The following is a 26,667-nucleotide window of genomic DNA, read 5'->3' on the forward strand; positions in this document are numbered from 1 at the left end:
GCTCTACAGAAGGTGATGTGCCTATTGTCCACAGGAACTTGGCAAGATTCACTACATGACACACAAGATGTTGATTTCCAAACATTAAAAGCACTTTTTCGCATGAGACATGAACTAACAATCAATGCACAAGAAAACATCCTTTCTGAGAGGAACACGGCTCGTTCTTCCAGCCTTTCTCCATAACAAAGCAATCAACCTAGCTCCCACAGGACATCTAGGTATTGTGAAAACAAAAGAGCTACTGAGAGAGAATGTTTGGTTTCCAGGCATGGATGACATGGTAGAAAAAGCAATTCAGCACTGCATTCCATGTCAAGCTGCCACTGCAGGAAATCATATGGAACCACTGTCTATGTCGAAACATTGACAAAGTTTACTCCTCCTTTGGAGTACCTGAGATTGTAAAAATGGACAATGGACCTACCTTCAATGGACAGTCCTTCACAGATTTCAGCCACTACCTTGGATTTAAACACATAAAGATAACACCTTACTGACTGAGAGCTAATGCTGAAGCAGAACGCCTGATGAGAACACTCAAGAAGTCTGTCACAGTCACAAACTCTGAAGGAAAGCCTTGGAAACAAAATCACAACAGTTTTCTGAGAAACTACAGCGCAACCTCTCACAGAACTAATCAACAAGAAAGAAAACTTTGCACTACACTTCCCACAATGCCTCACTTCGCACCAAACATCAAGCTACGTGACATGCAAAGCAACGTATGAAAGAGACTGCTGACTACAAGAACCGAGCACAAACCTCGACACTCAAACCAGGAGACACGGTACTCTGCTGTCAGCATGTCAAAGGAAAACTCACGACTCCCTACAATCCTAAAACCTACAACGTCATGAGAATCAAAGGATCGATGATAACGGTGGCACGCTCTGGATGTCTGGAAACCAGAAACTCATCCTGCTTCAAAAAGCTCCCACCGTCTCAATGATGAAGACCACTGTGCTCTTGGAAACTTTCAACACTAGAAATTGTTTTATAATCTTCCCCAGATATATGCCTCATCACAATAAAATCTCGGAGATCTACGGACAGTTCCTTGGACTGTCAACTGTGGGATCTTATATAGACGTGTGTTTCTTTCTAAATCATATACAAACAATTGAATTGACCACAGGTGGACTCCTATCAAGTTGTGAAATCTCAAGCATGATCAAAGGAAATTGGATGACCCTGAGCTCAATTTGGAGTGTCATAGCAACGTGTGTGAATATTTAAGTAAATTAGATATTTCTGTACTTTATTTTCAATACATTTGCAACATTTCTAAAAACATGTTTTCACTTTGTCATTATGGGGTATTGTGTGTAGCTGGGTGAGAGAAAAAAAACGATTTAATCCATTTTGAATTCAGGATGTAACGGAATAAGTCAAGAATAAGTCAATAAGTCAATACTTTCTGAAGGCACTGTATGTTTATTCTCAATTTCCATTTTACAAATAGCCTACCCCAGGGATAGCCTAATTATTATAATTATGTTGCGTACCTCTGGCCTACATGTTATTATTATTATTATTATTATTATTATTATTATTATTATTATCATACATTGTTGTATTGTATTGTTTCCAGAAAAACCCTTCTGACCTATGACTTCTACAATTATGACAAGTCAGTTAAGTAAGTGCCTATGTCTGACTGGAGTTGCCAATGAAGTTGTGGTAGATAAGCGCTCCTTTAACATGTGACTTTAACGCAAGCTTTGCTCAGTAGAATATTTATTTATGAGTTATTAAAATGTTTTTTGGTCCTCTGTAATATTGGTGTATATTAATATTTTCATGTTTTCTGTAACCAAAGTAAACCTTTGTTTATGGAGGTTTACTTTGTGTTAGCTTTTTAATGTGTTTTTTTTGTTGTCATTAATGTCAGTAAATGTAATCATTCACACTCAATCCATTGAGTGGCATGATATCCATGATGTTCATCCCCATGTGGTCAATGTGTGTGGTATGACAACAGAATTATCTAAGCTTTTAGCGTTATAGCAAGCTGTCCGTTTACAGTATCAGAGGAGACCTGCTCACACAAAGTGAGTTGGATGTTGGAAAACAGCTCCAAAGCTGATAAATCGATTCACCATCTGGTCCCAAAAATGTTTTGGGCCATGAATGGCTACCTCAACATGCAATCTTTCATAGGGGTCAAAGGTCATGTATGCATTTTGGGGTATATCGAGCCAAATTGGACAGCATTGGGATGTGCTCTATTATCACAGGGTAACCCGATGATAACTACACCGAACAAGATCAGTCCCAGCAGCCTATTTTCAAGATGGCCACCACCATAACTGAATAAATAATTGGTGTAATAAGATCATAATGAGTGCACCAAACTTTACATGAAGCTAGGAAAAGCCTAAAAATTGATGGCTTGCTATTGTACACATTTTCCAATATGGCCACCAAACGGCTCCATTGATTTTAATTGGATTGGTCTAACATTGACACAACTCTTTCAATAATACTGTAGGTAGAATGTGCCCAATAATAATTATTCCTTTATTAATTATTCCTTTAACATTCCTTTATCAGCCTGTGAACATTCTATTGCATAGACTCACTACAACAAGATATATAAAGGTTTTGGAAAACATAGAAAGCACATTTCTTGGAGAGGATATCAGATATAAATTTGATCAGGGGCTTGTAGGGAACAATTTACCATCAAACATTTGCCTCACTAAAGTGGACAAATTGTTCCACTGACACATGGATTATAACTTCCAAACCAGCAAGATGGAAAGACGTTACATTCCATATATTTAGCAAAAGATAATGTTTTAAAAGTGCAAACAACTTCAGTTTGTTGCTATGCAAGATGCCATCTTGTCTATAGAAATATAATGAATCATTCTACATTATGTGAGCTTGCCACAGATAACCATTCTGATTGGTTAATGATGACGCAATTCAAGTTCGGGAGGATACGTTCAGGTAACCTCGGTCCAATGCTGTGATTTCAAAAATGCAAAAATGCATGAAAATGCAAAATGTTTGTTGAATGCATTAAATTAATATTAATATATAAATGAACAAAAATATAAACTCAACATACAACAATTTCAAAGATTTTACTGAGTTACAGTTCATATGAGGAAATCAGGCAATTGAAATAAATAAATTAGGCCCTAATCTGTAGATTTTACATAACTGGAAATACAGATGTGCATATGTTGGTCACAGATACCTTAAAGAATGGGCCTCACAATCTCGTCACGGTATTTCTGTGTATTCAAATTGTCATTAATAAAATGCAATCATGTTCGTTATCCGTAGCTTATGCTTGCCCATACCATAAGGCCGGTTGGACGCACTGCAAAATTCTCTAAAATGAGATTGGAGGCTGGTTATGGAAGAGAAATTAACATTAAATGATCTGGCAACAGCTCTGGTGGACAGTCCCGCAGTCAGCATGCTAGCTGTACACTGCCTCAAAACTTGAGACATCTGTGGCATTGTGTTGTGTGACAAAACTGCACATTTTAGAGTGGCCTTTTATTGTCCTTTTATTGTATACAAATGTCATCTGTATAATGATCATGATGTTTAATCAGCTTCTTGATATGCCACACCTGTCAGTTGGATGGATTATCTTGGCAAAGGAGAAATGCTCACTAACAGGGATGGAAACAAATTTGTGCACAACATTTTATAGAAATAAGCTTTTGTGCGTATGGAACATTTATGGGATCTTTTATTTCAGCTCGTGAAACATATGACCAACACTTTACATGTTGCGTTTATATTTTTGTTCAGTGTAATTAGGTGTGCTTGCTGAAGGCAAAGCACAACTCTAGATTTCTCTGTCGTCTTCTTCTTATTGTATTTCTTCCACCCGCTCTAGAGTTTCAACAATGTAAGCTATTAAATAGTCCAGACTGCCCCAACTTAGATTGCTTGAGAAAATATTTTTGACAGCATTTATACTTTTTGAACTACAACCATAAGCTCCCAATGCATTTCGATGTCAAAGGTCGCTAAACTCTTTCACCATTTATCAACTCCAACTCAACGTTAAAGGGATACTTCGGGAATTTCGCAATGAGGCCCTTTATCTACTTCCCTAGAGTCAGAAGAACTCGTGGACACCATTTTAATGTCTCTGATTGCAGTTTGAAGGAAGTTGCTAACTAGCGCTAGCGTAATTGCAAACTAGAGTTGGCACAAAGACTATGGGTATCTGTGTTAGAGTCTATGTGATGTGGGTAAGTCGGAGTCAGGCGCAGGACACAGAGATGAGTAATAATAGTGACTTTACTCAAATATAATCTTCCAACAAGGAGAACAAAAATCCAGAAACATATAATGGGAACCAGGTGTGTACAATACGGACAAAACAAATGGAAAAATAAATGTAGATTGGCGGAGGCTAGAAAGCTGGTGACGTCGAATGCCGCCCGAACAAAGAGAGGCACCAGCTTCGGCGGAAGTCGTGACAATCTGCTAGCATGCTAGAACTATAACCATTTTAAATGTACTTAACTATTTCAGTATGTTTTCAGCCTGTTTTGGTAGGATGGAGTTTTGGCATGCCTGGTGACATCTCCAGGTGCTAAATTAGTTAATAAAATAGTTTCAAATCTCTATGCCAATTACAGCTACTTTTCAGTTTCCCCATCCCCACACAGACCACTCCCAAGACAGAACAATCGAAATTCTTGATTGAGAAATTGCTATTTGCAAAGAAGCTATTTTTGTTTCTTTTTTTACCATTTTAAGGTACTTAAAGTGATAGCTCACCCAAATCATCTATAAGTGACTTTGTTAAGCATTGTAATACATTTTTTTATACTTTCAGATGATTTGTACATGATGCACTAAAATATTGTAATATTGGTCCCATGATTTCAATTTGGGTTTTTGCCACAAATGTGAATACATTTCATACCTTGTCCATGGACTGCTTACAAGATAAGGAAACTAATATGTAATTTTGTAAACTTGAACTATCCCTTTAAAGAAGCAATGTGTAACTTTTTGGGCGACCTGACAAAATCCACATAGAAATGTGAGTTATAGATCTGTCATTCTCATTGAAAGCAAGTCTATGAAGCAGTAGATCTGTTCTGTGTGTGCTATTGCTATGCCTCCCCTTATTAAGTACATTTTTTGTACACCAGTTTCACAGCTGAAAATACAATATTTTTGGTTACGGAAAGATTAACTATACTTGCTTTTTTGTCACATGAACTGAAATTACGCAACTTATTCAAATTTTAGCAAAAAGGAAATGTGTGCGTGATTTCTGCCAAGTGCATCATTAATTGTTGCCTATATAACGCTAGTGCTTAAATAATCATTAAAAATCTTCTTGTGGACTAAAAGTCAGATTCACTCCAAATGTGGTCTTTGGACTCATCACAATAGTCCCTAAAGAGTTTCAGAACATAAAATTGATATGCTACAATACGCTAAAAACACTCTTATTGTCATGAACACTAGGACCAAATGAACCATTTAGAATGTATGCCCATGGTACATTTATTAACTTAGTTTGAGAAAATCTAAGGGATTGGTAAAAAGATGACTGAGTTATTGACAAATCAAAAATCAGATTTTAGGTGTACCTTTAAAACCCTGTAAAATGGCTCCACAGTGGCTTTTCAACTTGAAACGTGTCATCGCTATCATGGACATCCCTAAGAGTTTTTGATGTCTCAAAAAACAAAAAATTATTAACAACTCATTTGCATATGTAACACTAATGCTGAAAATCATCTGCAATCATCTTTCCTCATGAGCCATACTTCAGATTCACTCCAGATTTTGTATTTAGACTCATTACATCAGTCTTTAATGGTTTTGAGAAAAAATAGTTGCTCCATTCTAATATGGGAGTATTGTACCTATAGATTCAGTGAAGTAGCCTCTAATGAATTTGAGAAATATAACCAACCTACAGCACTAGACTAAACTTAACTTGCGTCATCCTTGTGGCATTGCGAGATAAACATGGTAATGCTTTCACTGATTCCACATAAAGGAAGATAGTTTCTACATGATAGAGTGCTTGCTTTGTTATTCAACTGATCTTTTGACCTTTCTGTGATCCAGTGAACCCTGTTCATTGCTGCTTGCAACCACATGTTATATATTTTTTAAATAATGATTGTGCTCTCCCCCTTGCCTCTATCCTTTACACTACCCTACCCCATAGTTTATGTTTCCGACTCTACCGACTTGCCTCTCACTTGCACATTCCTCCAGGAGTCCGCACATCAACTGGAAGAAACAGAAGTTAGAAAGGGATTCTCAACTAATGATAATGCTACAGTAATCATTCAGTTCATAGAGCACACAATTCCGGTTGGAGGATACCCACAATCAGGAGGGTAAAAACAAGGGATGGAATTCTCCAACTGGGATTTCTGAAAAACGTGGACGTTTTGGGGGAATTTTGCAACCCTACCCTTGATCCTCAACTCTGGGCACCCTCTAATTTTCCCTGTGTGGTTTTCTATTTCAGTATCGTGGCATTGCTGATCAAAGCCACCAGCAAGTCCAGAGTGAATCGCAGTGGCATCAGTCCCCTCCATCTTGCTGCAGAGTGCAACAGGGATGAAGTCCTGGAGGTCCTAATCGAGGCCGGCTACGATGTCAATGCCATGCTGTCAGAGGACCGCTCCAAGATGTACGAGGATCATCGCAGCACAATTCTATACTTTGCCGTCGCCAACGGCAATGTGGAAGCGACCACCATGCTTCTAGAAGCCGGTGCCAACCCCAACCTAGACACCTTCAACACGCTTCTGGTGGCCGTTAGGCAGGGTAGTATCGAATTGGTCACTTTGCTGGTGGAGCATGGGGCCAACGTTAACGCCTACGTCCTGACTCACCCCACCTCATTCCCGGCCACTGTCATGTTCAGTATGAAGTACCTGTCCATGCTGAAGTATTTGATGGACAATGGCTGTGATGCCCACTCCTGTTTTAGCTGCACTTACGGCAGTGGTCCACATCCACCCATTCAAGAGACATCTGAGAGGGATGACTTGCGCTACAATAACCATACACGCAGGAATACTGAGAAAGCTGTTCAGGTAAACAAAATGTACATGGGAGTTAAATAGGTTGGTATAGTTATTATACTACATAGTATTACTAATTATACCACAGCCAGGTATAACAGCTATAAGTACTATGTAACAATGTTTACCTACACTGTAATCTCCTATGTAACTGTCATGCTGTCATGTTAGCACAGGTATTTGGGAACACTTTCTTGTGGGGACTTAAAAATACAATATACCATAGCCTACCATCGCTTTTTGTCTTTCCATCACTAGTTCTGTGAGATAATCTCAACTCAGGCAATAAACCGCTGGGCAGGACCCATCATAGACGTACTCCTGGATTATGTTGGCCATGTGAAACTCTGCTCCAGACTTACTGAACACCTAGATAGCTTTGGGGACTGGGAAGCCATCAAGGAGAAAGCAAGTGAGTGTCCCCAGACTTGCAAACAAGCACAGACACACATACCCATACTGTACACAAACACACACACACACACACACACACACACACACACACACACACATACAGACACAGACACTCTTAGAAAAGTGCTGTCTAGAACCTTTAAGGATTCTTCGGCTGTAGGAGAACCCTTAGAATAACAATTTTTGGTTCCAGGTAGAATCCTTTTGGGTTCCATGTAGAACCCTTTCTTTAGCGGGTTTTACATGGAATTTAAAAGGGTTATACAGTTGAAGTCGGAAGATTACATACACTTAGGTTGGAGTCATTAAAACTAATTTTTCAATCACTCCACAAATTTCTTGTTAACAAATTATAGTTTTGGCAAGTCTACTTTGTGCATGACACAAGTAATTTTTCCAACAATTGTTTACAGACAGATTATTTCACTTATTCACTGTATCACAATTCCAGTAGGTCAGAAGTTTACATGTGCTAATTTGACTGTGCCTTTAAACAGCTTGGAAAATTACAGAAAATTATGTCATGGCTTTAGAAGCTACCGATAGGCTAATTGACATCATTTGAGTGAATTGGGGGTGTACAATCTTAAAGGCAAGGCTACCAAATACTAATTGAGTGAATGTAAACTTCTGACCCACTGGGAATGTGATGAAAGAAATAAAAGCTGAAATAAATAATAATAAATAAAACTTTCTACTATTATTCTGACATTTCACATTCTGAAAATAAGTGGTGATCCTAACTGACCTAAGACAGGGAATTTTTACTAGGATTAAATGTCAGGAATTGTGAGAAACTGAGTTTAAATGTGTTTGGCTAAGGTGTATGTAAACTTCCAACTTCAAATGTATCTGGAACCAAAAATGTTTCTACATGGAAGCAAAAAGGGTTATTCTAAGGGTTCTCCTACAGCCAAAGAACCCTTAAGGGTTCCCCTACAGCCAAATAACCCTTTTTTCTTAGAGTCTATTACACAACAGAAGGTAGAATTTTGGTGTAGCGGTATGCGTGGTTGATAACCAGGGTTCAATACCAGCCTGTTACAGTGGTGCCGTGACCTGGATCCCAGAGCTCATGTCTAGCAGCTGCTGGGGGTTACTTCTCTGATGAGGGGGGATGTCATGCACGCGTGCACACCCAGCCACACACACCAATGCCCAAACAGGCACTTATTTTGAGTGACTTGTGCACATCTTATATGTATACTGTTTATATAAATGTACAAGCGTTACATATTACCTTATCTGTTGCCTTTGTCTTACAGCGCCCCCGCGTCCACTGATGCAGCTGTGTAGGCTGAAGATCCGGCAGCAGGTTGGACTCCACAGACTGAGGTGCATCAACAAACTGCCCCTCCCACCACGAGTAATCAAGTACCTTAACCACGAAGAGCGCAACCAAGAAGAGTTTTGTTCATTCTAGAGAGTGACATCATAGTCAAAACAAGAGATGACACAGGGAATGCCGCACAAAATTGATTGACATAATCAGTGTTTATGGTGTGAATATTTTTACTGATATTTGAGCAGTAATATAGAGTACAGTTACATTTCACAATTCAACTTTAAGATCAGACTTATATAGTAATTTAATAAGCTCACCCGACAGGTAGACTTACCAAAGTTGGTAGCATTTTATTTGACTGTCGTAGACATTTCTAGGTACTTTCTAGTAATTACTTTCTAGTAGTTAATTTATTTAAATTACTAGGTATTCACAGGTACATGATAAAATGGTAATTATAGTAATAACATATTAATTACTTGTTTGTTTCAGTGAGACCAACTTAAGCAACATTTTTAAACAAAAATTGAAATGGGTTTGTGTCAAGTTTAGAAAATGTACATGTTTAAGTGTACAGTAATTTTGGGGCGTTATAGGACCCTGTAAGGCAAGCTTTTATGAATTTGTGATATTTATTTGCATAAGTTCAACCTTAGTTGAGACTTCATAATATTGTTATTGAGAATAGTCTATTCAATCTCTCAATGAAAGATTAATATGAAATAAATACACAAATTGATTTTTGTCTAGGTTTGGAAAGCTGCCTATTTGATTGCACAGTATTTTGAGGGAAACATGTTACTCTTTTAGGCTACCTTATATGTACAGTTGAAGTCAGAAGTATACATACACCTTAGCCAAATACATTTAAACTCAGTTTTTCACAATTACTGAAATGTAATCCTAATTAACATTCCCAGTCTCAGGTCAGTTAGGATCACCACTTTATTTTAAGAATGTGAAATGTCAGAATAATAGTAGAGAGAATGATTTATTTCTGCTTTTATTTCTTTCATCACATTCCCAGTGGGTCAGAAGTTTACATACACTCAAGTAGTATATGGTAATGTTGCCTTTAAATTGTTTAACTTGGGTCAAACCTTTCGGGTAGCCTTCCACAAGCTTCCCACAATAAGTTGGGTGAATTTTGGCCCATTCCTCCAGACAGAGCTGGTGTAACTGGGTCAGGTTTGTAGGCCTCCTTGCTCGCACACGCTTTTTCAGTTCTGCCCACACATTTTCTATGGGATTGAGGTCAGGGCTTTGTGATTGCCACTCCAATACCTTGACTTTGTTGTCCTTAAGCCATTTTGCCACAACTTTGGAAGTATGCTTGGGGTCAATGTCTTTTTGGAAGACATATTTGTGACCAAGCTTTAACTTCCTGACTGATGTCTTGAGATGTTGCTTCAATATACCCACATCATTTTCTCTCCTCGTGATTAAATCTATATTGTGAAGTGCACCAGTCCCTCCTGCAGCAAAGCACCCCCACAACATGATCCTGCCACCCCCGTGCTTCATGGTTGGGATGGTGTTTTTTGGCTCGCAAACCTCCCCCTTTTTCCTCCAAACATAACGATGGTCATTATGGCCATGTCCAAACAGTTCTATTTTGTTTCATCAGACCAGAGGACATTTCTCCAAAAAGTACGATCTTTGTCCCCACGTGCAGTTGCAAACCGTAGTCTGGCTTTTTTATGGAGGTTTTTGAGCAATGGCTTCTTCCTTGCTGAGCGGCCTTTCAGGTTATGTCTATATAGGACTCGTTTTACTGTGGATAGAGATACTTTTGTACCCGTTTCCTCCAGCATCTTCACAAGGTCCTTTGCTGTTGTTCTGGGATTGATTTGCACTTTTCGCACCAAAGTCTATCTCTAGGAGACAGAACTCGTCTCCTATCTGAGCGGTATGACGGCTGCATGGTCCCATGGTGTTTATACTTGCGTACTATTGTTTGTACAGATGAACGTGGTACCTTCAGGCGTTTGGAAATTGCTCCCAAGGATGAACCAGACTTGTGGAGGTCTACAATTTTTTTTCTGAGATCTTGGCTGATTTATTTAGATTTTCCCATGATGTCAAGTAAAAAGGCACTGAGTTTGAAGGAAGGCCTTGAAGTACATCCACAGGTACACCTCCAATTGACTCAAATGATGTCAATTAGCCAATCAGAAGCTTCTAAAGCCATGACATCCTTTTATGGAATTTTCCAAGCTGTTTTAAGACACAGTCAACTTAGTGTATGTAAACTTCTGACCAAACTGGAATTGTGATACAGTGAATTATAAGTGAATTACTTGTGTCATGCACAAAATATATGTTATAACTGACTTGCTAAACTAAAGTTTGTTAACAAGAAATATGTGGAGTGGTTGAAAAACAAGACTTTATGACTCCAACCTAAGTGTATGTAAAATTCCGACTTCAACGATTTCAGTATATACGTTGTGTTTTTGTAAATATTACATTTTTACAGTTTAACTTATGCCAAATATAGGAGTTGAACATTAAGGTTTACAGCATTTTCTGAGAGTAAATTTCACAGGAGAGATTGAGAATATGAGAACAAAGCACTATATTTAATTTGATATGTGTAAATAGATTCCAATTTGTGTATTTGCAGTATTCTGTATGACATCTGAGGTACGGGTCACCTTTTTCTAATATTTGGGTATATTTCTCTAGAAGGTGACCTCCATGTACTTGTATTTCCGATCATGTAAACAATTCAATCTTGTGTCTGTGGAAAAAATAAACATAATTTGAATATCAATTTTCAATGGGTTGATCATTAGTCATCAAATAATCCATTAGTCCAGTAATTAGCCATTTAAAAAAAACATGTTTGCGTTTCCAGTTTTAATGTCTATCATTCCTGAATAAATAATAATTGTTGATTAGAATGTGTGTGCATGCTTGCACTTCACTTCAGACAAACTCCTCATGACGGAGCCAAATTACTTCACAGCCGATTGCTCTATGGATAAAGTTGTGTTTATACCTTGATCCCTCTTGCCCTCTAGCGTTGGACAGAACTACTTCTGTAGATCACAGGAGGTTGGTGGCACCTTAATTAGGGAGGACGGGCTCGTGGTAATGGCTGGAGAGGAAATGGTGGAATGGTATCAAATACACTACAAGAACAAAAGTATATGGACACCTGGTCGTTGAATATCTCATTCCAAAATCATGGGCAATAAAATGGAGGTGGTCCCCCCTTTGCTGCTATAACAACCTCCACTCTTCTGGGAGGCTTTCCACCAGATGTTAGGACATTGTTGCAGGGACAGCTACAAGCATTAGTGAGGTCAGGCACTGATGATGTGTAATTAGGCCTGACTCGCAGTCAGCGTTCCAATTCATCCCAAAGGTGTTCAATAGGGTTGAGGTCAGGGCTCTGCAGCCAGTCAAGTTCTTCCACACTGATCTCGACAAGCCATTTCTGTATGGACCTCGCTTTGTGCATGGGGTCATTTTCATGCTGAAACCGAAAGGGCCTTCCCCAAACTTTTGCCACAAAGTTGCAAGCACAGAATGGTCTAGAATGTTATTGTATGCTGTGGCGTTAAGATTCCCCTTCAATGAAACTAAGAGGCCTAGCCTTAACCATGAAAAACAGCCCCAGACCATTAATCCTCCTCCACCAAACTTTACAGTTAGCACTATGCATTGGGGGAGGTAGCGTTCTCCTGACATCCGCCAAACCCAGAATCATCCGTCAGACTGCCAGATGGAGAATCATGATTCATCACTTTAGAGAACACGTTTCTTCTGCTCCAGAGTCCAATGGCGACGAGCTTTACACCACTCCAGCTGACGCTTGGCATTGCACATGGTGATCTTAGGTTTGTGTGCGGCTGCTTGGTCATGGAAACCCACTTCATTATGCTCCCAAATAACAGTTATTGTGCTGACCTTGCTCCCAGAGTCAGTTTGGAACTCGGTAGCGAGTGTTGCAACCAAGGACAGACGATTTTTACGCGCTTCAGTACTCGGTGGTCATGTTCTGTCAGCTTGTGTGGCCTACCACTTGCGGCTGAGCCGTTATTGCTCCTAGACGTTTCCACTTCACAATAACAGTTGTGAATAAGAGTTCAAAGTTCATACCAAGTTGCCATACTTCAAGCTCATGCTATACTCTGGCTGGTATGGTCGAAATTCATCCTTTTGGCGTGTCGATCGTCATCTTCACGTTGAAATTCTATGCTAATTTCGTTAGGTTCTTATCTTAGCCCTTTCAACATAGGGACCGTCGTCCTCTCGTCCTTGGAACACAAAGTTGGATTTTTGTCAACGGGCTTATATCGTGGTAAATAGAAGGGCGTGTTTCATAGTTTACAACCAATGTCTGTTCACTCAGAGGCCCCCTCTGAGTGAGCAGAGTTTACTTTATGACAAACCATTCTCTCATGAAGAAGCTTAAATTACATTTAATCTTTTCACAAATAGTTTCCTATTTAAACATTTTAATTTTTTTATTTCACCTTTATTTAACCAGGTAGGCTAGTTGAGAACAAGTTCTCATTTGCAACTGCGACCTGGCCAAGATAAAGCATAGCAGTGTGAACAGACAACACAGAGTTACACATGGAGTTAACAATTAACAAGTCAATAACACAGTAGAAAAAAAGGAGAGTCTATATACATTGTGTGCAAAAGGCATGAGGAGGTAGGCGAATAATTAAAATTTTGCAGATTAACACTGGAGTGATAAATGATCAGATGGTCATGTACAGGTAGAGATATTGGTGTGCAAAAGAGCAGAAAAGTAAATAAATAAAAACAGTATGGGGATGAGGTAGGTAAAAATGGGTGGGCTATTTACCGATAGACTATGTACAGCTGCAGCGATCGGTTAGCTGCTCAGATAGCTGATGTTTGAAGTTGGTGAGGGAGATAAGTCTCCAACTTCATCGATTTTTGCAATTCGTTCCAGTCACAGGCAGCAGAGAACTGGAACGAAAGGCAGTCAAATGAGGTGTTGGCTTTAGGGATGATCAGTGAGATACACCTGCTGGAGCGCGTGCTACGGGTGGGTGTTGCCATCGTGACCAGTGAACTGAGATAAGGCGGAGCTTTACCTAGCATGGACTTGTAGATGACCTGGAGCCAATGGGTCTGGCGACGAATATGTAGCGAGGGCCAGCCGACTAGAGCATACAGGTCGCAGTGGTGGGTGGTATAAGGTGCTTTAGTGACAGTACTGTGATAAACTGCATCCAGTTTGCTGAGTAGAGTGTTGGAAGCAATTTTGTAGATGACATCGCCGAAGTCGAGGATCGGTAGGATAGTCAGTTTTACTAGGGTAAGTTTGGCGGCGTGAGTGAAGGAGGCTTTGTTGCGGAATAGAAAGCCGACTCTAGATTTGATTTTCGATTGGAGATGTTTGATATGAGTCTGGAAGGAGAGTTTACAGTCTAGCTAGACACCTAGGTACTTATAGATGTCCACATATTCAAGGTCGGAACCATCCAGGATGGTGATGCTAGTCAGCCGTGCGGGTGCAGTCAGCGAACGGTTGAAAAGCATGCATTTGGTTTTACTAGCGTTTAAGAGCAGTTGGAGGCCACGGAAGGAGTGTTGTATGGCATTGAAGCTCGTTTGGAGGTTAGATAGCACAGTGTCCAAGGACGGGCCGGAAGTATATAGAATGGTGTCGTTGGCGTAGAGGTGGATCAGGGAATCGCCCGCAGCAAGAGCAACATCATTGATATATACGGAGAAAAGAGTCGGCCCGAGAATTGAACCCTGTGGCACCCCCATAGAGACTGCCAGAGGACCGGACAGCATGCCCTCCGATTTGACACACTGAACTCACTGTCTGCAAAGTAGTTGGTGAACCAGGCAAGGCAGTCATCAGAAAAACCGAGGCTACTGAGTCTGCCGATAAGAATATGATGATTGACAGAGTCGAGAGCCTTGGCAAGGTCGATGAAGGCGGCTGCACAGTACTGTCTTTTATCGATGGCGGTTATGATATCGTTTAGTACCTTGAGCGTGGCTGAGGTGCACCCGTGACCGGCTCAGAAACCAGATTGCACAGCGGAGAAGGTACGGTGGGATTCGAGATGGTCAGTGACCTGTTTGTTGACTTGGCTTTCGAAGACCTTAGATAGGCAGGGCAGGATGGATATAGGTCTGTAACAGTTTGGGTCCAGGGTGTCTCCCCTTTGAAAAGGGGGATGACTGCGGCAGCTTTCCAATCCTTGGGGATCTCAGACGATATGAAAGAGAGGTTGAACAGGCTGGTAATAGGGGTTGCGACAATGGCGGTGGATAGTTTCAGAAATAGAGGGTCCAGATTGTCAAGCCCAGCTGATTTGTACGGGTCCAGGTTTTGCAGCTCTTTCAGAACATCTGCTATCTGGATTTGGGTAAAGGAGAACCTGGAGAGACTTGGGCGAGTAGCTGTGGGGGGGGGGGGGGGGGGGGGGCAGAGCTGTTGGCCGAGGTTGGAGTAGCCAGGCGGAAGGCATGGCCAGCCGTTGAGAAATGCTTGTTGAAGTTTTCGATAATCATGGATTTATCGGTGGTGACTGTGTTACCTAGCCTCAGTGCAGTGGGCAGCTGGGAGAAGGTGATCTTGTTCTCCATGGACTTCACAGTGTCCCAGAACTTTTTGGAGTTGGAGCTACAGGATGCAAATTTCTGCCTGAAGAAGCTGGCCTTAGCTTTCCTGACTGACTGCGTGTATTGGTTCCTGACTTCCCTGAACAGTTGCATATCGCGGGGACTATTTGATGCTATTGCAGTCCGCCACAGGATGTTTTTGTGCTGGTCGAGGGCAGTCAGGTCTGGAGTGAACCAAGGGCTATATCTGTTCTTAGTTCTGCATTTTTTGAACGGAGCATGCTTATCTAAAATGCATATCCCAGTTTAGGTCACCCAACAGAACAAACTCTGAAGCTAGATGGGGGGCGATCAATTCACAAATGGTGTCCAGGGCACAGCTGGGAGCTGAGGGGGGTCGGTAGCAGGCGGCAACAGTGAGAGACTTATTTCTGGAGAGAGTAATTTTTAAAATTAGTAGTTCGAACTGTTTGGGTATGGACCTGGAAAGTATGACATTACTTTGCAGGCTATCTCTGCAGTAGACTGCAACTCCTCCCCCTTTGGTAGTTCTATCTTGACGGAAAATGTTATAGTTGGGTATGGAAATCTCAGAATTTTTGGTGGCCTCCCTGAGCCCGGATTCAGGGCCTGGGTTTACCTCCACATCACCCGCGGAACAGAGGAGGAGTAGTATGAGGGTGCGGCTAAAGGCTATCAAAACTGGTCGCCTAGAGCGTTGGGGACAGAGAATAAAAGGAGCAGATTTCTGGGCATGGTAGAATATATTCAGGGCATAATGCGCAGACAGGGGTATGGTGGGGTGTGGGTACAGCGGAGGTAAGCCCAGGCACTGGGTGATGATGAGAGAGGTTGTATCTCTGGACATGCTGGTTGTAATGGGTGAGGTCACCGCATGTGTGGGAGGTGGGACAAAGGAGGTATCAGGGGTATGAAGAGTGGAACTAGGGGCTCCATTGTAAACTAAAACAATGATAACTAACCTGAACAACAGTATACAAGGCATATTGACTTTTGAGAGAGACATACAGCGAGGCATACAGTAATCACAGGTGTTGAATTGGGAGAGCTAGCTAAACAGTAGGTGAGACAACAACAGCTAATCAGCTAGCACAACAACAGCAGGTAAAATGGCGTTGACTAGGCAGGGAGGGTCGGATTAACTACACACAGAGCCTGAGTGCGGCTGGGGCCGACAGATAAAACATAAACAAGCAGAATGGAGTACCGTGATTAATGGACAGTCCAGCATGCATCAGCTATGTAGCCAAGTGATCAGGGGGCAGCGTGTGCAACTGGGTCCTGGACTTCCTGATGGGTCGCCATACTACAACAGAAGTAGGCCTGATTACCAACAATGACGAGACAGTCTACAGGGAGGAGGTGAGGACCCTGAAAGTGTGGTGCCAGGAAAATAACCTCTCACTCAACATCAACAAAAAAAGGAGCTGATCGTGGACTTCAGGAAACAGCAGAGGGATCACCCCCCTATCCACATCGACAGGACTGCAGAGGAGAAGGTGGAAATCTTCAAGTTCATTCGGTGTACACATCACTGACAAACTGAAATGGTACACCCACACAGACAGGGTGGTGAAGAAGGCGCCTCATCTTCAGGATGTTGAGAAAATGTGGCTTGGCACCTAAAAGCCACAAACTTTTCCAGATGCACAATTGAGTGCATCCTGTTGGGCTGTGTCACCACCTGGTATGACGATGGCACCGCCCACAACCGCAGGGCTCTCCAGAGGGTGGTGCGGTCTGCCCTACGCATCACCAGGGGCAAACTACCTGCCCTCCAGGACACCTACAGCACCCGATGTCACAGGATGGCCAAAAAGATAATCAAGGACAACAACCACCTGAGCCACTGCCTGTTCATCCCGCTATCATCCAGAAGACGAGGTCAGTACAGCTGCATAAAAACTGGGACGGAGAGATTGAAAAACAGATTCTGCATAGGGCTGCTGCCCTATACAGTGGCTTGCGAAAGTATTCACCCCCCTTGGCATTTTCCCTATTTTGTTGCCTTACAATCTGGAATTAAAATGTCGTTTTGGGGGGTTTGTATCATTTGATTAACACAACATGCCTACCACTTTGAAGATGCTAAATATTTTTTTATTGTGAAACAAGCAAGAAATACAACAAAAAAACTGAAAACTTGAGCATGCATAACTATTCACCCCCTAAGGTCAATACTTTGTAGAGCCAGCTTTTGCAGCAATTACAGCTGCAAGTCTCTTGGGGTATGTCTCTATAAGCTTGGCACATCTAGCCACTGGAATTTTTGCCCATTCTTCAAGGCAAAACTGCTCCAGCTCCTTCAAGTTGGATGGGTTCCGCTGGTGTACAGCAATCTTACCACAGATTCTCAGTTGGATTTAGTTCTAGGCTGTGATTAGGCAATTCCAAGACATTTAAATGTTTCCCCTTAAACCACTCAAGTGTTACTTTAGCAGTATGCTTAGAGTCATTGTCCTGCTGGAAGGTGAACATCTGGAAGACTGAAACAGGTTTCCCTCCAGAATTTCTCTGTATTTAGCATCAAATCAAATGTATTTATATAGCCCTTCTTACATCAGCTGATATCTCAAAGTGCTGTACAGAAACCCAGCCTAAAACCCCAAACAGCAAGCAATGCAGGTGTAGAAGCTAAAACTACCTAGAAAGGCCAAAACCTAGGAAGAAACCTAGAGAGGAACTAGGCTATGAGGGGTGGCCAGTCCTCTTCTGGTTGTGCTGGATGGAGATAACAGAACATGGCCAAGATGTTCAAATGTTCATAAATGACCAGCATGATCAAATAATAATAATCACAGTAGTTGTCAAGGGTGCAGCAAGTCAGCACCTCAGGAGTAAATGTCAGTTTGCTTTTCATAGCCGATCATTAAGAGTATCTCTACCGCTCCTGCTGTCTCTAGAGAGTTAAAAACAGCAGGTCTGGGACAGGTAGCATGTCCGGTGAACAGGTCAGGGTTCTATAGCCGCAGGCAGAACAGTTGAAACTGGAGCAGCAGCACGGCCAGGTGGGCTGGGGACAGCAAGGAGTCATCATGCCAGGTAGTCCTGAGGCATGGTCCTAGGGCTCAGGTCCTCCGAGAGAGAGAAAGAAAGAGAGAAAGAGAGAATTAGAGAGAGCATACTGAAATTCACACAGGACACTGCATAAGACAGGAGAAGTACTCCAGATATAACAAACTGACCCTAGCCCCCCGACACGTAAACTACTGCAGCATAAATACTGGAGGCTGAGACAGGAGGGGTCAAGAGACACTGTGGCCCCATCCGATGATACCCCCGGACAGGGCAAAACAGGAAGGATATAACCCAACCCACTTTGCCAAAGCACAGCCCCCACACCACTAGAGGGATATCTTCAACCACCAACTTACCATCCTGAGACAAGGCCGAGTATAGCCCACAAAGATCTCCGCCACGGCACAACCCAAGGGGGGGCGCCAACCCAGACAGGAAGACCACGTCAGTGACTCAACCCACTCAAGTGACGCACCATCCATCATTCCTTCAATTCTGACCAGTTTCCCAGTCCCTGACGATGAAAAACATCCCCACAGCATGATGCTGTCTCAACCATGCTTCACTGTGGGGATGGTATTCTCGGGGTGATGAGAGTGTTGGGTTTTTTCCAGACATAGTGTTTTCCTTGATGGCCAAAAAGCTAAATGTTTGTTTCATCTGACCAGAGTATCTTCTTCCATGTGCTTGGGGAGACTCCCACATGCCTATTGGTGAACACCAAATATTTTTGCTTATTTTTTTCTTTAATTAAATTCTTATGGCTGTAGGGGCAGTATTGAGTAGCTTGGATGAAAGATGCCCAGAGTAAATGGCCCGGCTCCTCAGTCCCAGTTGCTAATATATGCATATTATTAGTAGTATTGGATAGAAAACACTGAAGTTTCTAAAACTGTTTGAATGATGTCTGTGAGTATAACAGAACTCATATGATGGGCAAAACATGAGAAGAAACACAAACAGGAAGTGGGAAATCTGAGGTTGGTCGATTTTCAACCCAGCCCCTATTGAATACACAGTGGGATATTGGTTATGTTGCACTTCCTAAGGCTTCCACTAGATGTCAACCGTCTTTAGAAACTTGTTTGAGGATTCTACTGTAAAGTGGGACCGAATGAGAGAGGAATGAGTCAGAGGTCTGCCAGCAGTCACGTGTTGGTCACGCGCATTTCACTTTTCTGAAGACAAAGGAATTCTCCGCTTGGAATATTATTTAAGTTTATGTTAAAAACATCCTAAAGATTGATTCCATACACCGTTTGACATGTTTCAACGGACAGAAATTGAACTTTTTGACATTTCATCTGCAACTTGGGAACGCGCTTCATGACTTTGGATTTGTTTACCAAACGTGCTAACAAAAGCAGCTCTTTGGACAAAAATGATGGACATTATCGAACAAATCAAACATTTAATGTGGAACTGGGATTCCTGGGAGTGCATTCTGATGAAGATCATCAAAGGTAAGTGAATATTTATAACGCTATTTATGACTAATGTTGATACCCAATATGGCGGATATCTTTTTGGCTGCTTTGTTGTCTGAAAGCTGTACTCAGATTATTGCATGTTTTGCTTTTTCCGTAAAGCTTTTTAAAAATCTGACACAGCGGTTGCATTAAGGAGAAGTGTATCTATATTTCCATGTCCAACAATTGTATTTTCATCGACATTTATAATGAGTATTTCTGGAAAATGATGTGGCTCTCTGCAATATCACCGGATGTTTTTGGAACTAGTGAACATAACGCGCCAATGTATACTGAGATTTTTTGATATAAATATGCACTTTATCGAACAAAACATACATGTATTGTGTAACATGAAGTCCTATGAGTGACATCTGATGAAGATCATCAAAGGTGAGTGATTAATTTGATCTCTATTTGTGTTTTTTGAGACTCTCTTTGGCTGTAAAAATGGCTTTATTTTTCTGTGGCTTGGCTCTGACCAAACATAATCGTTTGTGGTGCTTTCGCTGTAAAGCCTATTTGAAATCAGACACTTTGGTGGGATTAACAACATGATTACCTTTAAAATGGTATAAGATACATGTATGTTTGAGGAATTTTAATTATGAGATTTCTGTTGTTTGAATTTGACGCTCTGCACTTTCACTGGCTGTTGTCATATCAATCCCGTTAACGGGATTGCAGCCCTAAGAAGTTTTTAAGCAATCGCTTTTTTCTGGCCACTCTTCCGTAAAGCCTTGCTCTGTGGAGTGTATGGCTTTAAAGTGGTCCTATTGACAAATACTCCAAGCTCCACTGTGGAGCTTTGCAGCTCCATCAGGGTTATATTTGGTCTCTTTGTTGCCTCTCTGATTAATGCCCTCCTTGCCTGGACTGACTGGGAGTTTTGGTGGGCGGCCCTCACTTGGTAGTTTTTTTGTGGTGCCATATTCTTTCCATTTTTTAATAATGGATTTAATGGTGCTCCATGGGATGTTCAAAGTTTTGGATATTTTTTTATAACCCAACCTTGATCTGTACTTCTCCACAACTTTATCCCTGACCTGTTTGAAGAGCTCCTTGGTCTTCATGGTGCCTCTTGCTTGGTGGTGCCCCTTGCTTAGTGGTGTTGCAGACTCTGGGGTCTTTCAGAACAGGTGTATATACACTGAGATCATGTGACAGATCATGTGACACTTAGATTGCACACAGGTGGACTTTATTTAACTCATTATTTGACTTCTGAAGGTAAATGGTTGCACCAGATCTTATTTAGAGGCTTCATAGCAAAGGGGGTGAATATTTATGCACGCACCACTATTCCATTTTTTATTTTTTAGAATTTATTGAAACAAGTAATTTTTTAAATTTCACTTCACAAATTTGGACTATTTTGTGTATGTCCATTACATGAAAAATCCATTCAAATTACAGGTTGTTATGCAAGAAAATGGGGGATGAAAACTTTTGCAATACATAGACTTGAAATCACTGATCACTTTATTAATGGAACACTAGTCACTTTAATAATGTTTACATATTTTGCATTACTCATCTCATATGTATATACTGTATTCTATTCTACTCTACTCTCTATTCTACTCTCTATTCTACTCTCTACTCTCTACTCTATTCTACTCTACTGTATTTTAGTCAATGCAGCTCCGACATTGCTCGTCCAATATTTATATATTCTTAATTCCATTCCTTTACTTTAGATTTGTGTGTATTGTTTTGTTGTGAAATTGTTAGATATTACTTATTAGATATTACTGCACTACAGTTGAAGTCGTAAGTTTACATACACCTTAGCCAAATACATTTAAACTCAGGTTTTTCACAATTCCTGACATTTCATCCTAGTAAACATTCCCTGTCTTAGGTCAGTTAGGATCACCACTTTATTTTAAGAATGTGAAATGTCAGAATAATAGTTGCGAGAATTAATTATTTCAGCTTTTATTACTTTCATCACATTCCCTGTGGGTCAGAAGTTAAAATGCTTATTTTGGAGTGTCCATAAGGCTAGGGAAAGCTAAACATTCCCTAAAGTAAATTGAATTAAATAGCCAAAATGATATAGCCTAATTAACCTAATTAGCCTATACAGAAATAGATCAAATCATTCAAAATAGGTACTACACCAGAAAGAGTGATTTGGCCACAGGGGATCATTAGCTTCTTTAAAAAAAATGTGTGTGAGCATTTGGGTGTCCCGTACCCGTAAGAAATCAAATCTACTTTCACCCCTGCCTTCACCTATCTGGCACATCGATCTGCAGGTTGAACATGGTGAGATTGTAGACTCCTAAATTGATTTTACTGTTAACTAGCTACTTCACATGCTGATAATGACTTTGGTATTATTGTGTGTAGCTATGCTTGCTAGCTAGCTAGAAAGGGTCAGTTTCCTCAAGAAAAATTGTGTGACTTGTTTCAGCTGGTCAAAAGTATTTTTTATTGTGGTCGAAGAAGAAATTCTGAGACCGTCTTTCTAAATAGTACTTTAGCAAATGTTGGTTACAGACAGAACAATGTTGAAATAACGTTTATGTAAGATTGATTTTGTTACTTCACATGAAGTTAACTTTTAATCCAAGATCTACTTGGAGAAGTGGTAAACAGCAATGGACAAGTTGTTTCCTATTTTGAAGTTACGAACAGGCATACACATTTTCACACTTATATTTCCACTTTTTGGAAATACAACTATACATTGTGTTTTCTGTCAACGGCAGGCTTTCTGCAAAAGCCTTTCATTTCTTGTTCTGTACCAAAACAAACAATTAAACAAGTACTTTACTTACCCCTGACCTTAGTACTGAGGTTATTACTGAGTTAACCCTTAAGCTCTACAAAAGACTCATTGATGACGCGACTGTAACTATATTGGCTGATATTCTGTAATCCAGCCTATTGGGGTATCTGTATCCTTGCCCTCATACGAAAATAAATGTAAAGTATGCTGGGTTCAGAATTAAACTAACACAAGATGCAGTGTGGCCTGCCAACACAACAGGGAGAAGGTTACCTTGTCAATAAACTTGACCCCTTTCCCATGCATTTGTTTGTCTAAAAATACGGAACAGGCATCCGCAATAAACACTTTTTTGCATTGCTGTGATTGAAACCCAACACAATACCAGACCACTCAACATAAGGAACAAGACAAGTCAACTCGCCACAACAAACCCTGATCCAGACACAGAAAGAGTCTGACCAAGCACAGGAGAACTACACGCCTGAACACTGTACTTGGGATGACTCACAGTTTCCATTGAACAGTCAGTAAATAAAGTAACATGTACAAATGGACCCATTTTGGCCCATTTCCTGATTAATAAGATACTGTACTCCAGTGGAGGCTGGTGACTTGAAGAATTGAGGAGGATGGAAGAACCACTGTATAGATGCGGAATGCACGAGAGACCACAAAGTGTGTTTCAAAAATCATCAAAGACTAATTATTTTAACCTAAAGCATTTTAATAAAGACATGTATAGTACAATATTATGGGGAAGGGGAATGAGAGGGCTACTTACACAGTGTTGGAAAAGGATCACAGCAGTGATTGAATGAGGTTACGTGGCATGAGTTGAGGTGTTCAGAGGCTTGACCAGTGCAGGACAACATTTTACTGGGAAGACAAAAAACAATAACACAAGACACTACACACTACTACAAAAGTAAAATCTTTGATGTGTAATAATGTGATTGAGTCTACATACAGTAATGAGAGAAAATTGATAGGGGTACTCACAGTGCTTGGAAGGGAAACATTCAATGTGCAGTGGATGAGCGGGCACATGAAACGTTGTGGCTTCAGTTCATGTCAGGAGAAAGTTGACAATGGTAGTGGAGTGGAGTAGTCATCACCTCTTAATCATGGAACATCAGGGGACTTAGCAGTAAATACAAATAGCAGATACATTCCATTACAGCTGCACCATCGTAGGTCTCTATAATGTTAAACTCAGACATCTCAAAATTCATCAAGTCAAACACAGACTGCACATCTCGCCCACTTGACACATCAAAGTGGCCCAAGAAACATTCCTGAATAAAGCCCTGATCATCCACGTACCTGACGAGAACTGACAACTGCAAGCGACTGGTGGCACCATAGGCCCCAGAGCGGTGGGGCAATTTTTACCCCCTGTGGCCTGGAGTTTTTCCTTATATGTTAACCTAACTAGGAAAACTCTGGACCCTATAAGGTATGACAGTGATTAATCAGTTCTAAAAAGGTGTTATATGGGCTATGATGGGACCAGTTTTTCCTAATCATATTTTTAAAAACTCTTGAAAAAAACTCCTGGCCTTGGGGGGGATGAAAACCCTGTCAAACTGCAGCTACCTTATATTTGTTCATATAAATGATATTTAGACTAGATTAGGAGGGGGATTTCCTCTACCCAGATACATAGACAACAACTGATAGACAATAGAACTCACAGGGTTGAGCTTGCTTTATGCATGTTTGCATCATGCAAGCATATGCAACTGTAGGTCTTATTAAAAAAAATACTCATTATGTCGAATGATTAATTCCAGATAATGAAACTGATCTCAGGCAGAGGTCAACCCTCGCTTTTAATTTGCACCGTGTACCCCAGAGAATGAAAGGGGTTCTTCAACAAAAACTCCACCACATTTTCGGCAGCTTTGGGCATTCTACCATTCTGGAGGAGAAAACTGCACACTGGTGCTGGTAGCTAGCTAGCTATTGAAGTTAGCAAGCCACATTTTAATAAATTGCACTAACTGAACACAAAAATAAAGTTCTAAACCCATAAAACTATTTATAATATACATCTCCTGTAATTTGAAAAAACTAATTTGAATTGAATAATGTCCCAAAATCCTCAACTATCACTCTTCACTCTTAATCTCTATCCAACAATGTCACCAACCTTCTCAACATAGAACCCCCATAATGCTCTGTGGCACAATCCCAATACAGCACACTAGGATGATCCTACATCTATGATTGGATGGACAACATGTCAGTTCATACTGCAAAAGCTTTGATTGGTTGGAGGATGTCCTCCGGAAGTGGTCAGAATTACCATGTCAATGGAAGGGGGTGAGGCCTGCTAGCCTCCTAGGTTTTGTATTGAAGTCAATGTAGCCAGAGGAGGACGGAAGCTAGCTGTCCTCCGGCTACACCTTGGTGCTAGCCCAGACAGTGCTGTTGAAGTTACAGTAGACCTTCATTGTAAAACAGTGTATTTTAACCAATTATTTGGTGACATATGAATATATTTAGTATAGTTTTAAAAAGGATAACTTTTTTAAATGTTCACTATAAAAACAAATATGAAATTTCACTGAGGACGATAGTCCTCCCCTTCCTCCTCTGAGGAGCCTCCACTGCTGTACTCACACGTTTTGGGATACCTCGCTATTACTCCCAAGAGCTCCAGCTATTTATTTTGTTGTTCAGTGCCCTCTGTCCCTCTTAAAAAAACTAGGCCAGCTCCCCCTCAGGAGCAATCTGAGCCACGAGGGGGGAAGAGAAAAAGTTGGCCCACCACCCTGGGAATATCATGTGAAGCATCCAGAAATATCCTAGATGGCTAGAGCAGAATCCCAGGCTCAGAAACCTCCACTGACAGAGGAGGGGAGAAGACTTAGTGGAGGAGAGCGCGACTAACCAGAGAGGAAAACTTTTGCCTTTGGATAACTAAGAATTACGGGGAAAGGTAAGACATATTTTCATTTACATTGTTATTTGGAAATAGCATGAGGAAAAATGAGGGAATGTGTCCTTTTAAAGTAATCAAAAAAAGGACTTTTTGTAATTAGGGTGAAATACCGCTTTAATCATGGTCTCTAGACAAAAGATAATGTGTCCCCCACCAGGACCAGGCTTAGCCACCCCTGGTGTACTGTAGGTGCTTAGGAATGGTCCAACATGGTGGACATAATGCATAAAACATACTGCGTAACTGATACACTGTATGCTCTCTTTTTCTCTCCAGATCCAATATGGCAGTTGCCAGCATGTCCATGCCTGGCTCCACAACCAACCTAGACTCAGATGTTACATAGTAAATGTAAATCTGTCTCTCTCCATTTAGTCATTACAACGTAGCTATAGCCAATATGACATATGGGCAACAATTGCCAGTCACGGTATGTTCAAGAAAATATTATTATAGGGCTTGAGGAAGAACATGTGCCACTATACAGACATCTCCATCAATTTAAATATACAGTTGCGTTCAAAATGATTGGCACCCTCGATAAAGATGAGCAGAAAAGACTGTATAAAATAAATAATAAGAATACTGAGCTATATTGTATGCTACATTTTTTGGAGGAAATTATCTTATTTTTTACTCATATAATTGCTTAGAGATAGAGATTTTGTTTAACAAGTAATACTTTTTTCAGAAAATTATTGGCACCCCTGTTTTCAGTACATTACGTTGTGACAATAACAGCAGTGTCTTTTTCGAAAATGTTGTATAAGATTGGAGAACACATTGGGAAGGATCTTAGACCTTTCCTCCATACAGAATCTTTCCAGGTCCTTCATATCATTTGTCTGCGCTTATGGACTGCCCTCTTCATTTCAAACCGCAGGTTTTCAGTGGGGTTAAAGTCCACTGATCCTGGGTCGAGGGCATCTTGAACTTTACCCTGTACCAGGACATTGTAGCCCAAAACCTGGTTGCCTCTGTGAAGAGGCTGAAACTTGGGCGCAAGTGGATATTCCAGAAAGACAATAACCCAAAGCACGTATAAAAATCCAAATAAATTGTTAATTGACCACAAACTCTACATTTTCCACTGTCCAGCTCAGTCTCTGGACTTGAACCCCATTGAAAACCTGTGGTTTGAATTA

The 26,667-nt window shown here is 40.8% G+C and overlaps 1 protein-coding gene and 1 long non-coding RNA gene across 6 annotated transcripts in view; both read left to right on the forward strand.

Moving 5' to 3' along the window:
* LOC110529736 (ankyrin repeat and SOCS box protein 2) overlaps positions 1-9,794 on the forward strand; it is a 30,133-nt gene extending 20,339 nt beyond the window's left edge. For 3 of the 5 annotated variants that reach the window (XM_021612208.2, XM_021612207.2, XM_036985229.1), the window contains 4 exons: positions 1,595-1,642; positions 6,491-7,064; positions 7,311-7,464; positions 8,732-9,794. In XM_021612208.2, the coding sequence (XP_021467883.2) occupies positions 1,595-1,642; positions 6,491-7,064; positions 7,311-7,464; positions 8,732-8,889 (934 nt within the window). In that variant the 3' untranslated portion in view covers positions 8,890-9,794. The remainder of the gene's footprint in view (positions 1-1,594; positions 1,643-6,490; positions 7,065-7,310; positions 7,465-8,731) is intronic. The other 2 variants (XM_036985230.1, XM_021612210.2) reach the window with 2 other exon arrangements.
* A 15,464-nt stretch (positions 9,795-25,258) lies between these two features.
* Positions 25,259-26,113, forward strand: LOC110529737. Its single transcript, XR_002474434.2, has 2 exons — positions 25,259-25,519; positions 25,799-26,113. It is a non-coding gene; the product is annotated as an uncharacterized LOC110529737 (long non-coding RNA).
* The last annotated feature ends 554 nt before the right edge of the window (positions 26,114-26,667 follow it).

Source organism: Oncorhynchus mykiss, chromosome 8 (genome assembly GCF_013265735.2).
Source record: "Oncorhynchus mykiss isolate Arlee chromosome 8, USDA_OmykA_1.1, whole genome shotgun sequence".
NCBI lineage: Eukaryota > Metazoa > Chordata > Actinopteri > Salmoniformes > Salmonidae > Oncorhynchus > Oncorhynchus mykiss.